The sequence below is a fragment of the Octopus bimaculoides genome, chromosome 18, assembly GCF_046866305.1.
Source record: "Octopus bimaculoides isolate indiv1 chromosome 18, ASM4686630v1, whole genome shotgun sequence".
NCBI lineage: Eukaryota > Metazoa > Mollusca > Cephalopoda > Octopoda > Octopodidae > Octopus > Octopus bimaculoides.
Window position 1 is genome coordinate 38,526,599 of NC_142945.1, and position 18,526 is coordinate 38,545,124.

General features: G+C 38.9%; 1 protein-coding gene across 2 annotated transcripts in view; it reads left to right on the top strand.

Annotated features, from left to right (window-relative positions):
- LOC106876095 (uncharacterized) overlaps positions 1-18,526 on the top strand; it is a 181,110-nt gene that overhangs the window by 144,864 nt on the left and 17,720 nt on the right. For both annotated transcript variants that reach the window (XM_089365999.1, XM_089366000.1), the window contains exons 2-5: positions 1,829-2,046; positions 4,387-4,516; positions 10,540-10,689; positions 14,151-14,294. In XM_089365999.1, coding sequence (XP_089222125.1) covers positions 1,829-2,046; positions 4,387-4,516; positions 10,540-10,689; positions 14,151-14,294 — 642 coding nt within the window. The remainder of the gene's footprint in view (positions 1-1,828; positions 2,047-4,386; positions 4,517-10,539; positions 10,690-14,150; positions 14,295-18,526) is intronic.

Genomic DNA, 18,526 nt, shown 5'->3' on the forward strand with positions numbered 1-18,526 from the left:
TGTATACTGGATGCATTTCCCATGGCACCAAGTACTGCAAGACAAGACCCTTTGAACTGAGTTGATATAGTGTTGAAAGATACAAAAGTATGATAGAGGTACAGGAGCAAGGGGTCAGTGCCACCGGTTAGGAAGGGTCTGTGGAGTTCATAGGAGTGTGTTTCTTATCTTACCTAACTTACTCATATTTTTCTATTTTTTTAATTAAATTCAAATTTTAAGGTGGCAAACTGGCTGAATCATTAGCATACCAGAGAAATCACTTAGCAACATTTCTTTTGGCTCTTTATATCTGAGTTCAAATGCCACTGAGGTGAACTTTGCCTTTCATTCTTTCAGGGTCGATAAAATAAGTGCCAGACAAGCATTGGGGTCAGTGTAATTGATGAATCCCGACACCCTAAACTAAAATTTCAGGCCTTGTGCCTGTAGAAGAAAGAAATTAAATTCAAACCCATTTTGGTCTCCCAAACTATATTCTTTGACTGCCATAATGCCACACTGCACCTCAGGATGTTGCTGCCACACTGCAACCAGCCAAACATAACTTAACTGTCACATTTTCAACCTGAAGAGTGCAGACTGCTTGAGAAGGACCATTTCTTAAACCCAGTAATGTCTCTGTGAATGTTCCAAGAGTCCAAGAAGTTCTTGAATGTGAATTTGTTTTGAGTGGATTAAAGTGTTGCACAGCACTGAGCCCATTTTTCAGTGCAACCAGCTATAAAACCAGTGGTACCTCACAGGCTGAGATGACCAGAAACCATCTGCACCTTAGGATTTTTAAATGAGTTTACCTTCTCCTGGAAGGAAGTTCTAATGAGGACTAGGGGTCCTTCACTGGTTGGTTCACATGCTAGTTAACCCATAGCTACTACTCTGGGTCAGACTAGACCTGGGAACAATTGTGGCTAAGCGATGATTCCACACTCCTCAAAACTATGGAACTCCTGTAGCAGGGCTCCACTACCAGATGCAGTTTAGAGTCATACCCAGGACATACATACATACATACATACATGCTTGCTTGGACCTTCAAACATCTTATATAAACCCTCAGGGATCATATGGAGCCCAGCTGAAAACCACTGCTTTAACCTGTCATTACCTAGCATAAGTCTACCCCCACTTAATACTATTCCCCACTCAGTTGAGAGGGTTTTTGTCTTGCAAGTTAATTGGTGACCTCAATGGTGCTGGTGCAATGTAAAAAAAAAGTGCTCAGTACACACTGTAAAGTGTTTGGCACTAGGAAGGGCATCCAGGGATAGAAACCATGCCAAAATATACATCTTATTTCTTTATTGCCCACAAGGGGCTAAACACAGAGGGGACAAACAAGGACAGACAAAGGGATTAAGTCGATTACATCGACCCCAGTGCGTAACTGGTACTTAATTTATCAACCCCGAAAGGATGAAAGGCAAAGTCGACCTCAGTGGAATTTGAACTCAGAACGTAACAGCAGACGAAGTACCGCTAAGCCTGGCATGCTAACGTTTCTGCTAGCTCACCACCAAAACATACATCTGAGCTTTCTTCAGTCCTCTGGCTTGTTGGATCTTGTCACACTATCCAAGCAGTGCAAGTGTGGAAAACGAAGATGCCAACACCAATGACAATTGCTTTTCCTAAAGCATAAAAAACAAGTTATATCAGACAGAAATTGTTGACTGTTCACTTGATTCTATTCTGCGACTGATTCGTATTTTACTGCCACCCAACTTCTTTTGATTGAAAAATTGCACCCAGCTTGATTTCTAATCAAGAATAGATAGGTTTGAGAACATAAAATTAACGATGTCTTTCTGTGTTCTTTAATTAACAGGTCTCCTGTCAAGCTCCCTGATGCGGTTCCGAGAGACATTATGTGATGGGAAAATGTTGTACATATATTGTCCTGAAGGTACATTAATCAGCATCCAGTTTTCTCAGTATGGTTACAGTTTATCAGAGCATCACATGTGTGGCACCATGGACACATCATTCAAAGACCATTCCCAAGGCAATGGTGATCGGAACTGCTATCTCTCGAATACGCTGGACGTAAGTAGCTCAAATATTGCTAAATAAGGAAAGGGGTTTTGGTAGAATTACAGTGGTGGAATCATCATGCAAACCAATAACACACACACACACACACACACACACACACACACATGCATGTATAGTTATGATATATTCTGTTAAGAACTTAGTAGAGTACAGTATAAAGCTTGTCCACCTTCAGATTTCACCCTGTGCTATCTATCCAGTAGTAGTACTATACGTACTTCCAGGTTTGTGCTTGGGTTTCTGTTGTGTGTGAATAGATAATTGAAAAAACTGGAGTCAACAAGAAGGAGTACAGTTGGACATTTATTTTTTAGTCACTACAATTGTTTCCACACAATGTAGTTCTCCAGGCATGCAGCTTCTTGATTGTGCAACAGTTTCCCTGCATTATGCTCCCTTCAGCAGCAATGCACTTTGATAAACCCAGTGGCTTCTACTACTAAATTCAAGCTATAACAGAGAGACGATGTTCTTGAAACCAAGAATTTGAACTTATGGGGACAATATTTACATATCGCCTGAGGAAACACAGCTAGATCTCATAATGCAGGAAAGTGGTTGCATAATCAAGTACCTGCATGCCTAGAGAATACATTATATGGAAACAATTGTAGTGATTAAAAAATAAATATCCGACCGTATTCCTTCTTATTGACTCCAATTTTTTCAATTGTGTGTGTGTGTGTGTGTGTGTGTGTGTGTGTGTGTGTGTGTGTGTGTGTGTGTGTGTGTGTGTGTGTGTACTTTTCTTGCTGTATTGCATGTTCGTTTCTTTGTTGCATCTGTTATTTTATTATTGATCTTCTAAATAAATGAAGATATATCCTTTAATTTGGTGCTTTTCTTTATATGAAATGAGAAGATACATTGTGGAACTGTTATTTTAATGAATTATATCTATTTATCACCTGATGAGACACATCTGCACCATCGGATGCTCCTGAACCAGTTGTTGAGTATCTCACCCATGAGGAACAGATGCTAGATGTGTCAAAATTGTTTTGATTAATGAAATTCTTCCATCTTCCATCTTTCATTTACCATATTTATATATAGTTGCAGATGTGGCTGTGTGGTAAGGAGCTGGCTTCCCAACCACATGGTTCCGAGTTCAGTCCTATTGCATGACACCTTGAGCAAGTGTCTTCTACTATAGCATCAGGTGGACCAAAGCCCTGTGAGAGGATCTGGTACACAGAAACTGAAAGAAACCCATTGTATATATGTATATATATGTGTGTGTGTGTGTGTGTGCGCATATGTGTTTTTGTGTATGTTTCCCACCACCACCACCACTTGACAACTGGTGTTGGTGCGTTTACATCCCCATGGTCTTAGCAGTTCAGCAAAAGAGAATAAGTACTAGGCTTAAAAAAATAAGTTGTGGGGTTGGTACATTCAACAAAAACCTCTTCATGGCTGTGCCTTACTAAAACAAGTAAAAGGTTAAAGGTGTGTGTGTATGTGGAAGTACATGGCCCAGCGGTTAGGATGTCGCAATCAATAGATCATAGGTTTGGTTCCCAGACTGAGCAGCATGTTGTATTCTTAAACAAAACACTTCACTTCCCAATGCTCCAGTTCACTCAGCTGTAAATGAATAACCCTACAATGGTCTTGTCCTTCGTTCAAGGGGAATGTTGGCCTGTTTGCCTAGCCAGTTGGGTGGCATCATTCAAAAGCTAATATGATGTGAAGCATATTGTGACCAGCAGTGTATAACAACATTTGATAGTCTGGTCAATTACATGATATACTTACATACATACATACATGTATGAATATATTATTTGATAAGCACAATATATTTTTTTATGTGCTACTATTAGTTCCATGTACTGAGAACATGCCAAACAGTGTTCTATAACATGTCTGATGTCCCTAGCACAATCATCAGACACTGTCCACACGGCATAATGAACATGTGGGCAGTGCCTGATGGCTGAGTTAGGACACCAGATGTGTCATAAAACACTGTCTGACATGTTCTCAGCACATGAAACTAATAGTAGCACAGAAAAATATATATTGTGTTTATTAAATAATACTTATCTTTCACCAGATGGAGTACCTTTTTGTTGATTTTACCATCACAGAACAGTACACTATACACACACACACACACACACACACACACACACACACACACACACACACACATACGTGCGAGTGCAAAATAGACTTCTTAAAGCAACTATATTGATGCCCATTACATATCCACGATGAAATAGATGTGTTTCTCCTTATACATCATTTGACTATTCTGAAGTAAGTTTTATTTTCTAGCAGCCTTGTGATCCCTTTATCTGAATTACATTGTTATTTTGGCAGGTTTTATTGAAGATGTGCCAAGAGAAACGAAGATGTCAATTAAGGGTGAAGGTAAAAACCTTCACCACTCTATCAGATCCTTGCCCTAACAGAACAAAATTGCTTGAAGTAGCTTACCAATGCCGACCTAGTAAGTAATTCCTTGACTGATATAGCAGCATGTCTTCTTTCTTTTCCTGTTATAATGGGGTAACTGTTATGTTTCCCTCGGACTGACTCGCAGAGATAACATAACGAGTTATACAATTTAATTATTACATTTATTGTTCAATTACATACAAAGAACGCACTCACCCAATGTTCGTTATGAATAAACAAAGTCATGTCCGCCATATATATATCAATGACATTTTACTACGACAGTCCCACAAGACAACAACAATGAAACAATGAACTCAGACGAACCACATGACACACGGAACGTCAGACGAATTACATATCTAACAGTCCATATAACACCTCCCCACTGAAATTGATGCTACACAAGAAGTATCAACAGCAAAGTCTCTCTTGGGTTTTACGGGTTCTCTTGGACCGTCTTGGGTTGTCTGGTCCATACTCTGGAACGGGTAACATGGTCTTGGGTCTGGTTTGTCTTTGTGTTAGTGGCACAGTTTCCGAGATCTCCATCGGGTGATCTGTTGCAAATTCAAATACAGTGTTTTCTGCATCACCAGGTTCATTGTCTTCCTCAGTTGTGTACCGCGGTCGCAGCTGTTCCCAGTGTCGTCTCCACATCGGGCCATGAGGTATGACCTTCACGTTAAAGCAGCGAGTACCCAATGACTTCTTAATGATTGCTGGTACCCATCGGGGATCTTTGTCTCGGCGAGGTCCATAGTATAGTGCATACACAGGATCTCCGCCCTTGTACTGCCTGGTAACTTTAGCGACATCAGCCGAGCTTGGAGTCACCTGAGACTTATGTGCTTCCTTAGACTGTTTGCCTTGAGCAATGTGTACTGGCGATGGCAGCAGAGAATCAATCCTTGTTCGTATCTGCCGGTGATTCAAAAGTTCACTTGGAGAGAATCCACAGGATGTCGGTGTTCTCCGGTACTGCATCAAGAATTCTTGAAGTGCTCGTGTTGGCGGAAGAGAAGACTTCCTCAGAGCTTGTTTGAAGGTCTGCACCAAACGTTCCGCTGCTCCGTTGGTAGCTGGGTGGTAAGGTGCACCTGTCAGGTGTGTGATCCCGCGTTCTTTGCACCAGCTCTGGAACTCCTCAGACGTAAAAGTTGGTGCGTTATCGGTGACCAGTGTGTGAGGAAATCCGAAGTGCGCAAAGTCTTCCTCAAGCAGATTCAAAGTGGCTTTGGAGGACGTGGAGGAAGTGGGATGAATGCATGGGTACTTGGAATAAGCATCTGTGATCACCAGCCAATCTCTACCCATAAAATTTATTGCATGGTCCAGATGTAAGCGGCTCCACGGCTTTTCTGGTAACATCCATGGGTGAACTGGAGGCTTAGATGGCTGCCTTTGATGTTCGTTACATGAATCACATCGTCGACTGGCTATCTCTATAGCAGCATCGATACCAGGCCAATAAACAGCAGTTCTTGCTAGTTGTTTCATGCGTTCCATGCCAAAGTGTCCGAGATGCAGAAGATTGAGGATCTTTGGCTGCAAGCTATGTGGAATCACAACTCTAGATCCATGTATAAGGCATCCATGACAGATACTAAGTGAGTTTGATAACTTACGGAACTTGTTGACTTCGTCATTGATCTCCATGTTCTTTGGTGGCCAGCCTTCACGGACGTAGCGCATCACTGTAGATATCACTGGATCTTTCCCTGACTCTTGACGGAGGACGTTAGCATCCACAGGTTGGACTTGAATACTAAGAGCTTTGATGGCACACACCATGTCTATGTCTTCACCATTTTCCTTTCTGTCAAAGTCGTTGTCATCACCGAATGGCAAGCGACAGATAGTTGACTTTTTTGTAAGGCAATAGAGTGGCTCTGCTATACTGGCTAGGTTTGGGATAAACTTTCCATAAAACTGAACTGAACCTAGGAAAGATTTCAAGCTTGATTCGTTCGTTGGAGATGGCATCTTTAAGACTGCTTCGACTTTGGATCCCTTAGTGATCCCTTCAGCCGACAAAATGTGTCCAAGGTATTCTACACTGGGTAGTGCAAACTGGCACTTTTCACGGCGACATCTGAGTCCATTGTCGCTTAGACGTGTGAGCAGACACTTTAGGTTGTTTAAGTGACTGTTTGCATCTTTCCCACTGACGAGCATGTCATCCTGGAAGACGGCCACTCCAGGTAGATCATGGGTCAGGTTTTCCATGATCTCCTGAAAGTAACCAGGTGCTGACTTGATTCCGAAAGGGAGTCGTTGTTGCAGGAGTACTCCACGGTGAGTGCTGAGTGCGAGTCTGCGTTGACTTTCTGGAGCCAGTTTGATCTGATTATAGGCATCAGCAAGGTCTATCTTTGTATATCTGAATCCACCTCCGAGTTTCTGCATCAGTTCAGCAGGGAGTGGCATTGGATGACGGTGATCAGCAAGTTGGTCATTAATTCCCACAGAGTAGTCACCACAAATCCGTAGTTTGGACTTCAGGTTGCTTGAAGCGTGTGCTTTACGAATCGGTACCACTGGCGTTCCGTATTCATTGAATTGAACAGGCTTCCAGATTCCCTTGGCGATGCCTTCTTCGTAACCTTTGGCCAGGTCATCACGAAGAGCAAATGGGACCGGACGTGCCTTGTGAAAGACTGGTGTTGCGTCCGATTTGAACTTCACTTCCAGTTCAAAGTTCTTGAGACATCCCAATTCTTGCTTGAAAAGATCTGGAAATTCATCACACATGTTGTGACAATCTTGCTGCAGGGAAACATAGGGCTCGCTTGAGGTCTTTGGATACATCCCTTGTGCACCTTCCCTCTTAGCTTGGCTGTCTATGCTTTTCAAACCTAGAGCAGTGTCTACGGAAATTCCCAGAGTCTGGATAGCATTCCGACCCAGCAAATTAAGATCAGAGATCTTGGTGACTATGTAAGGTATAAGATCCTGCTTACCAGTTGTTGGATCCTTGGTTTGGCCCATGAAAGTTCCTAGAACAGGCAGGTTGTGCTTGCTGGCAGATTCATAGCGATGCTTGACATCTTGCAGCTTTGGTCTTCCAAGTTGTTTCCAGACTGACAAGGAAACAAAATTGCCTGTAGTAGCAGTGTCCAATTCCATTGTGAACAGTCTGTTCTGGATTGTTACTGGCACAATTAAACTGTGAGTGTCTCGGGAAACTTCACCTAGGATCGCCTTGACTAGCTCAGCTTTTGTGATTCTTTTCACGGGAGTTTGTGAATGGCCATTGCGTTGCTGATGTTGTTTTTTCCTACACACCGCTTGCAAATGACCCTTTTTATCACAAAAATGACATTTGGTTTCCCTGAAAGGACAGTCTGTTGCTTTGTGGGCCTTTCCACATCGGTAGCATTTCTCCTGGTTTGTGGAATAAGACTGCTGATGTTTCTTTTGAGGACTCTTATTCCTGTTCTGCTGGACCTTGTACACCTGCTTGGTTTTGGAACCGTATACAGTTTCTTTTGCAACCTTTGCTGCGTCTTCAGTCTCAATGGCAACCTGGACAGCACGGGCAAAATCTAGTTCTGAGTCTTTTATCTTAAAAAGCGCCTTCAGAACCGCTTCATTGTTAACCGAACATATGAATCTCTGTCTCAGAGCTTCATCCTGTGGGTTGGTGATCGCTGGAAAATCACAGGTAGCTGCATCCTGGCGTATACGTGCTGCCAGCTCCTGGAGAGTTTCGCCTGGCTTCCGCTGCATATCACTCCAAAACTTGAAACGCTCTCTCACAATAAAAAGTTTAGGGTCGAACTGTTCCTTCATGAAGTCAACGATTTCGTCCATTATCAAGTTGTTGATATCTTTAGGCGGATTTTGTTGGGTAGCCAGATTAGCAAGTTGTTTGTAAACAGTAGCAGTCTGATTGGTCAGGAACACTTGTGCCATGCGTTTTTCAGGTACAGCATTAGCAGCCACAAACGTACGGAATCTTGACCAGTAATCAGGCCATAGTTCTGTCGCTGAATCAAATGCCTTTTGGCAAGGCATAGCACACGTTCAGCCATCCTGCTAGGAGTACAGTGCAATCAAGGCACAGCAGCATGGTCGTTTGTGAAGAGATAGTAGAAGAGTTCAACTGAGCCAGTTTGTTAAGAGTTAGTGGAAGAGCTCAACTGAGCCAGTGGTGCTTCTTACATTGATGCTGAGTGGTGGAATCCTAGAAGATCAACAGTCAGGTTCACCAAGCTCTATTAAGAGAATAACCACACCGCATCCATAGAGGTGGGATCTATGGTGGTGTCATCAGCTAATCAAAGATTCACTATGACTCAGACTCCCAATTCAAATGGAATTGAATGGCAGCAGAGAGTCATGGGAATCTGCAAAAGCAGCAAAAGTAATGAAAGCAGCGAAAGCAGCTTCATTGTAATTCATTGAAATGAAATACCTTTCAAGCAGCAACTTGGCAGAACTGTTAGCATGCTGAGGAAAATTCTTAGTAACATTTCGTCCATCTTCACATTCTGAGTTCAAATTCCACCAAGGTCAAATTTCCCTTTCATTCTTTCGGGGGTCAATAAAATAAATACCAGATGAGCACTGGAATTGATGTAATCAATTAGTCCCTTTCTCCAAATTCACTTGCCTTGTGCCAAAACTTTGAAATCATCATATATTAAAAACCTTTCACTGCTAAACTTTTATTTTCTTTTGGTGATAAAGTGAGTCTTAATATAATTTAAATTTGGATTACTTCACATACATTCACTAATACCTATCTTCTTCATGAATACATACACACAATGCACAATACTGCACTTACTGGATACCAAACCCCAGAAACTACTGCAAAGGACTACCTGTATTCTCCTCAATCTTATTTGTGAGGTTCGAATATGAACTCCCTTGGATCTCTATCAATCTATGAAGAACTTCTACTCAGAATTTAATCTCTTTCATCTGTAATAATAGAATATAAACTTTCAGGTTATCCACCTATCTATGAAGAACTACTATGAACTTTCACTTTTCTGTTTTTCATGCTTAATTATATTTATGTACACTTCTGCATAATTGCACTGTGTAACATGTCCTTTTTTTTATTATTATTTGCTTACCCCTAGAAAGTATGACAAATGGTTAATATTTCCTACAAGCCTTGATTTTCTTACATTTATTCAAGCCCCAAAGAATTTCTCTCAACACATGGCTATGATGCTCCCCCACAACTCCTGCTCATGATCAGAGATGCCACATACTGACAGCCACTAAGGGACATGCTCAAGTGGTTAAGGTCAAGTAACTGACAAGCATATCTGTGGTATTGAGCAGAATATTTGCTACAGCAATATTTCTGCTTCAGCAACTCAGCACTGAATCTGTCTGAAATGTTATGGAAAATAGGGCTGTTTCAAAACATTGATGTCCAGGTCCCAAAAGCAAAGTTTGAAGGGAATATTAGTCATTTCCTTTGATTTCTAGATAGAAGCAAATAGGAAATAACACTTACTGACCAAAGACAAAAAAAAATGAAAATTTTGTTACATAGTGTTATTTTATAAATGCTTTGTTGTTATCAACGTCTGCCATTCCATTTCATTTTCTCTTATACTTTCTTTTACTGTTATACATATATTTCCCCATGTTTGATTATTTATTTGTACACCTTGGTGCCCTTCCTACCGTTGGCCACTTGACTGAAAATAAGCAATGGAACAATTATTTGTCATTTATGAATAGGCCGATCAAGGTTAATGTGAAGCTTAAATGTGAACAGCAAATTGTGTGCTTATGAGAGTAATTGAAGTGAGACACACCTTCGGTGACAAACGGGAGATACTCTGTGGTGAAAGGAGGAAATAAGAAACAGTGTAGATGACAAGAGGAAATGAGTTACAGTATGTGACATCAGAAAATGAGGCACATGATTAGAGGCAGGAGAAAGTGAGACACTTTGTGTGGCAGCAGAAAGTGAGACATAGTGTTTGTGTGACTGTAGCAAGTGAGACACTTTGTGGGTGGCAGGAGAAAGTGAGACTCTGTAGTTTGAGTGACAACTGAAATGAGATAATTTACTAATTGTATGCTTATTGTGTTTTCCAGCTGAATTCCATCGTAATTTGGCCTGTGAAGATGAACAGATAACTCTGACATGTCGACGTTCCAGTAGAATTGTTGTTTATTATGCAAAGTTCCGGCATTTTCCATCAACTAAAACCAACTGTTCCAAACCAGAATCTTATTCCTTGCATAGTTAGTATACTTGCTTTTGTGAATCACTTCTATAGGCTTCTGATTTTCCTATAGCAACATCTGTGTTACTGTAGTAATCACTGTGTTACTAAAGAAATCACTGTGTTGCTGTAGTGACTTCTGCGTTACTTTGACATCATATATATGCTACTGTAAATACTGTGTTACTTAGATATCATTTCCTAATATAATAAGCTTAGTGTTTTTATATATTTGTATGTATTACAGCTGGATGACCTTCCGAATGCCAATTACTCCGAGAGTGAAGCACCCACTACACACTCGGAGTGGTTGGCATTAAGAAGGGCATCCAGCTGTAGAAACACTACCAGATCAGATCGGAACCTGGTGCAGCCTCCTTGCTTCCCAGACCCCAGTGAAACCGTCCAACCCATGCCAGCATGGAAAATGGACATTAAACAATGATGATGATGATGATGATGACGAGGATGAGGATGATGATGATGATGATGACGAGGATGATGATGATGATATAGATATTATCCAAAATCACAGAGTAGTATAAGTGAAGAGAGAGGAGAGAAAATAGTCAGTGAAGGAGAAGTAGTGAGAGTAATAGTCCTGGCTGAGAGAGAGAGTGAGAGAAAGTAATAGCAATGAGAGGGAGGAAGTGACAAAGAGTGCTTCATGTATCTTCTATTTTTCTCCATCACAACATATGAATAAGAAAGGAAGGGGTGATAGATGAATATTGAAGGAAGGGGTGAAAAACAAATCAGTTTCAACTCTGTGTGAGTATAAGTGTGTGTGTGTGTGTGTGTGTGTGTGCGTGTACAAGGGAAGTATGTGAATGCGTGTATCTGTGATTATTATGTACCTTATTTCATACCTTATTTATTTATAAAATACTACAATTAGCTGTCATTTTTGACGGCACAGGGTCAGCTAGTAGATATATATATTGAAACCCCCTTTGGTCATGACTGACCATGGGATTGCACCTAGAAAGTTACCCTCCCAGGCACAAGTCTGGGCAAGGTTGTTTATGGAAGACCAGCAGTCACCCATGCATACCAACCCCAAATTTTTGGAGATGGGGCTAGTCAATTAGATCAACCCCAGCATGCAACTGGTACTTAATTTATCGACCCTGAAAGAATGAAAGGCAAAGTTGACCTCAGCAAAATTTGAACTCAGAACGTAAAGACAGACGAAATACCGCTAAGCATTTCACCTGGCGTGCTAACGTTTCTGCTAGTTGCATGCTGGGGTTGATCTAATCGACTGGCCCCATCTCCAAAAATTTGAGGCCTTGTGCCTAGAGTAGAAAAGAATATTTATGTTAACACAAAGGTGACAAGCTGGTAAAATTGTTAGCATAAATTGTTAGCAAAATGCTTGGTAGCATTCCATTTGTCTTCATGCTGTGGGTTCAAATTCTACCAAGGACTTTATCTTTCATCCTTTTGGTGTCAATAAAATATGTACCAGTCAAGTACTGGGGTTGATGTAAATGACTTACCCTTTCCCCCGAAATTGCTGGCATTGCACCAAAATTTGGAACCAGTTATTTGTTAACTCAAGGAAGCTGTCTGTCTATGTTGATATGCGAGATTCAGAGATAGCATCTCTCTCATAATGAGTAGTTATTTGTATTACTGAACTAGCATCTGTGTTACTGTGGTGATATGTGTGTGACTAGAGTCATATCTGTCTCTGTATGGTGTCCTTTATTATGTTCATGTATTATATTTTTATGGTTATGCAAGAGGGTGCTAAAAAATTCCTGACTTTGAGGGTATCATGAAAGGCCTAGCTAGAGACCCAACCTTCTGAGTTCTTTTACAGGGCTTAGAAAAACTGAAGGACCCCTGCAATAAGTGTGAATCTGAGAGTGGAATATGTTGAATAAAATCATGATTAACTGATCCTGTATTTTCTTTTATGCAAACCCAGAATTTTTTCAGAATCCCTCATACATGTGTTAATGTAGTAACATTTGTTAGTATTGATATCTGTGTTACTCTGGTTGCATGTGTTACTGCAATGATGCCTGTGTTACTGTTCTGACTTCTGTGTTACACTACCGACATGCAAGTATTACACCATGAACATACCAGTGTTTCTCTATTGACTGCAGTGTTACACTTTTGTCACATCAGAATCATACTATTGACACTCATGTATTTCACTGTTGATACACTGTTGATAGTGCTTCTTTATTGGCAAACAATGTCACATGACTGATACACCAACCTTACACAATAATTGACAGGCCAAAGTTACATTATTCAGTCTACATTAGCGACACACTGACGTTACACAATTGACACATCTGTGCTTCAATGTTGACAAATTAATGTTATTCTATTGGTACATTTATGTGTTACACTGTTGATACATTAGCATTATTCTATTGACATACCAATGTTACATACACCAACGTTACACAGTTGACATGCCAAATTTATACTATTCAGTACAGTGTTACATTAGTGACACACTAATGTTACACAGTTGACACACTTGTCCTTCAATGTTGACACTCCAATGTTATTCTTTTGATGCATCAGTTACATACCTAACACATCAGTGTAACACAGATTACACCCCTGAGTTACACTACTGACATAACTGATACACCAATGTTACACAATTGACAGGCCAAAGTTACACTATTCAGTACAGTGTTACATTAGTGACACACTGACGTTATGCAATTGGCACATCAATGTTATTCTATTGACACATCAGTTACACTACTGGTACATCAGTGTAACTTAAATGACACACTTGAGTGACACTATTGACACGCCAATGTTACACTGTTAGTAACAGTACTGAAGATGGCAAGCTGGCAGAACCGTTATCATGCCAGGTGAAATGCTTAGCGGTATTTCATCCACCATTCATCATCATCATCATCATCATCATCATCATCATTGTTTAACGTCCGCTTTCCATGCTAGCATGGGTTGGACGATTTGACTGAGGACTGGTGAAACCGGATGGCAACACCAGGCTCCAATCTGATTTGGCAGAGTTTCTACAGCTGGATGCCCTTCCTAACGCCAACCACTCAGAGATTGTAGTGGGTGCTTTTACGTGTCACCCGCACGAAGGCCAGTCAGGCGGTACTGGCAACGGCCACGCTCTAAATGGTGTCTTTTATGTGCCACCCGCACAAAAGCCAGTCCAGGGGCACTGGCAACGATCTCGTTCGAAAACCCTACGAAGGCCAGTCAGGCGACACTGGTTCAAATTCCGCTGAGGTCAACTTTGCCTTTCATCCTTTTGGGGTTGATAAATTAAGTACCAGTTGAGTACTGGGGTCGATGTAATCGACTATCCCTCACCCCAAAATTTCAAGCCTTGTACCTATAGTTGAAACGCTTAATAACATTACTGTACTATTGTCAATATTGTAACGCTGTTGACAGACCAGTGTAACACTGTTATGCATTGCACTACTTTGTCACAATTTCCATATTATCTTTCAGACTGCAAGACACCCCATGCAGCAGAACAGGCCATACAAGACTGTCAGGGACGGAAACATTGTCCAATTCAAGTGGACAGTAGTACTTTTGAGAATTATTGCCCCTCCAGCTCTCAAAAATATTTAGAAATTGTTTACTCCTGTGGTGAGATCTTAATTAATTTTCACTTCTTTCATTTCTAGCTCAACTGTGATTTTTTTAATGAATATACGTATCAGCATGTATGGTCGTTTGTATATATGTATTTGTGTGTGTGTATTTTGTGTGTGTGTGTGTGTGTGTGTGTGTGTGTGTGTGTGTGTGTTGTATGTGTGCAATCATCATTGTTTTAATGCCCATATTTTCATGATTACATGCATACATTCATACATACATACACACACATACAGACATACACACACACACACACATACATACATACAAACATGCAAACATACATACATGGATACATGCACACATGCGCATGCACACACACATACAAACACACACACACAAACACACACACACATACATACATACACACATGGATACATGCATGCACACACACATGCACAAGCACACACACATACATACATACAAACATACATACATACATACATACATACATACATACATACATACATACATACATACATACATACATACATACATATGGATTACAAATTTGCAATTATACCAATAATAATTGTTGGAACACTTGGTTTTGTAAATAAATGCCTATGTCTATCTGTCAGTTTGAATAAGCTTGGATTTTCAGGAAGAGAAATCAACCAACTGACTCACTCATTACAAATACAATCTGTAAGCGGAACGGTAAAACTATGCAAGACTTTTCTCGAGTTTAAAATGTGGCATTGTTTTCATTATCTACATTCCAATGATAGAGTTTGTATCTTTGTTGGAAACCAGCTCCTTCAGAGGAAGAATCGAAATAATTAAAAACAGAAAAGAACATACATACATAAATACATACATACATACATACATACATACATACATACATACATACATACATACATATCTCTTTGAAAATCAAAGAAAAAGAAGATATCTATGGACAACAGCTTTGAAACTTCCAGCTTCTATATCCAGACTATGAATTCATATTCATACCAATAATAATTGGAGCACTAAGTTTAGTTACTAAATGCTTAAAGGAAAATCTGGATAAACTGGGATTTTCAGAAAGAGAAAGTGACCAGCAAATTTGGACGTTACAAGTGCAATCTGTGAGTGGAACAGTAAAAATATGCAAGACTTGTCTCAAGTTCCAAATGTGAATTTGTTTGTATTAACTACATCCCAAAGATGGAGCCTTGTATCTTTGTCAGAAACCAGCTCCCTCCTCAGTAGAAGATTTATGATAATTAAAAAGTAGAAGAGACATACATACATGCACACTGGCTCCCTCCTCAGCCATTGCAAAAATTAACGAACAGAGGAGAAGCCCAGCAAAACAAAGATACACCATGGGGCAGTATGACTCCAGTTGACAACACTGCTCAGCAGACTGATGCCTCAGAGTTACATCAAGTGACCTCTAGTGGTGGAAGATTGAACTATAATGGAATTGTCCCACAGAGAAAGTTTCCAGTAATTTTTGGATACCTCCTCGTACACATGCACACATACATACAGACATACAAACATACACACACACACACATGTATATACACACATACATACATATATACATTCACACACACATACTTGCATACATACATACATAATACACACACGTACAAACATATTCTTGCTTACATACATACATACATACAGACATACATATATACATGCTTGCATGCATACATACATACACACACATACATACACACACATACATAGAAACATACATGCATGCATAGATACACAGATACGTCCATACATACAACACATGCAAAAGAGACATATATACATACATGCTTACATTCATACACAATTACATACATATATATGTGCATACATCCATACGTACAAACATATACACATGCATGCATACATTCATAATAAATGCATACATTCATATATACCTACACGTACATACATACAGCATACATACATAAATACATAAATATATCCATCCATCCATACACACACATACATACACACATGCATACATACATACATGAATACATATATACATAAACACGTACATACATTCATATATAAATACATCTACCCATCAATCAATCCATATGCACATACATACATACGTACATACATTCATACACCCACGCGCACATTCATACATACATACATAAAAGAAGGCTATAAATTATAGGGTTTCTCACTTCACACCATGTCATTAAAACACTGCTAAGAAAAAAATTTAAATGAAATAAAATAAAATAAAATAAAATAAAATTGAATAAAATAAAACTAAATATAGCAAAATAAAAATATATAAACTGTACATAACTCATTTTGAACTTCACTTAATTCTATTTTTTTAGTCTTTCTTTTGTAAACGTTTACATTTTTTTTAATTAATTGAAATAAAAATAAATAACATATAAATGAACGATCAATAACGATACCAATCATTTATAAGCTTCTTTTGAAGCAGTGAGCTGGCAGAATCATTAACTTGCCAAGTAAAATGATTAGTGGCATTTCATCAGTCTTAATGTTCTGATTTCAATTTCTGCATAGGTCAAATTTTTCTTTTATCTGTTTGGGGTCAGTAAATTAAGTACCAGTAAAACACTGGGGTCAATGTTGTCACCCAATCCCTTTCCACAAAATTTCAGTCCTTATGCCTATAGGGAAAAGGATCATTATTATTATTATTATTATTATTATTATTATTATTAGCGTGACAAGCAGGCAGAATTGTTAGTGCACTGGACGAGATGCTTAGCAGCATTTCACCCATTGCTATGTTCTGAGTTCAAATTCCACCGAGGTCGACTTTGCCCTTCATCCTTTCAAGGTCAATGAATTAAGTACCAGTGAAACACTGGGGTCAACTTATCCCCTCCGTCAAGAATAGCTGCCCTTATGGCAAAATTTGAAATCATTCTCATTATTATCAACATCATCATTAATATTATTATTATTATTATTATTATTATTATTATTATTATTGTTCAGTAGTTTTATTTTTATAACGTGCTTTCACTTCACTACCGAGCACAGCTCTGTGCGCCTTGGGTATGTACTGTGGTTTGCTGTGGTGTTCTTATGTTTACTGTATTGAAAGTGTTTTGCGTAGAACGTGTGCAGTACCCAGTAGTGCAATTTTCTGTATGTTATATATATTTGTAAGTCCTGGTATTTTTGTTATTATTATTATTATTATTATTATTATTATTATTATTATTATTATTATTATCATCATCATCATCATCATCATCATCATTATTATCATCATTATTATCATTATTATTATTATTATTATTATTATTATTATTATTATTATTATTATTATTATCATTATTATTACTGTTATTATTATTATTATTATTATCAATATTATCATCATCATCATCATCATTTTTATTATTATTATTATTATTATTATTATTATTATCATTTTGTATTATGAATTCAGAATTGATTTCCAAATTAAAGAATAAATTATATCCTAACTGAAGAATGAATTGAATTTAGAATAACAAATTTCTATACAATATACTTTGCTTTTTTCTTCCAATATATAAGGAACAATCTACTTCCCAGGCAATGCTCGGTGCCTCTGCTAGTACATATTTAAAAGAAGAAAAAGAAAATGGATATTGGGAAATTTATTATTAACAGCAAATTAATCATCATCCCTTATACCTGTTACACACATACATACATACACAGACATACACACACATATATATATACCATTATCATCTTCATCAACATTGTTTAGTGCCTGCTTTCCATGCTGGCTTGGGCTGGATGGTTTAACATGAAGCTGGCCAACTGGAAGCTGTCCAGACTCCAACTGTCTGCTGTGGCATGGTTTCTACAGCTGGGTGCCCTTCCTAACATCATATATATATATATGTAAAAATATATACATATATATATATATATATATATATATATATATATATATATATATATATATATGTACGCATGCATCTATGTATGCATATGTATGTTTGTATGTATGTATATATGAAAAAAAGAAGCACACTCTAAGTTACAGGGCAGTATATATTAAAGATAGATAAGGCCGATTTATGGGATTACCTTAGGTTTCACATCCATAAAGGGCTTAGCTTTATGACGTATCATATTGGCTAAAGGCTTCCCTAGCAAGTGGCCTCTCTACAGTAATGGGGTCCTTTCCTCCTCCATACTCTAGAGAGGCTACTTACTAGAGACACCTTTAGCCAACAGGTTTTGGGATCTCATGATACACCATAAAGCTATGCCTT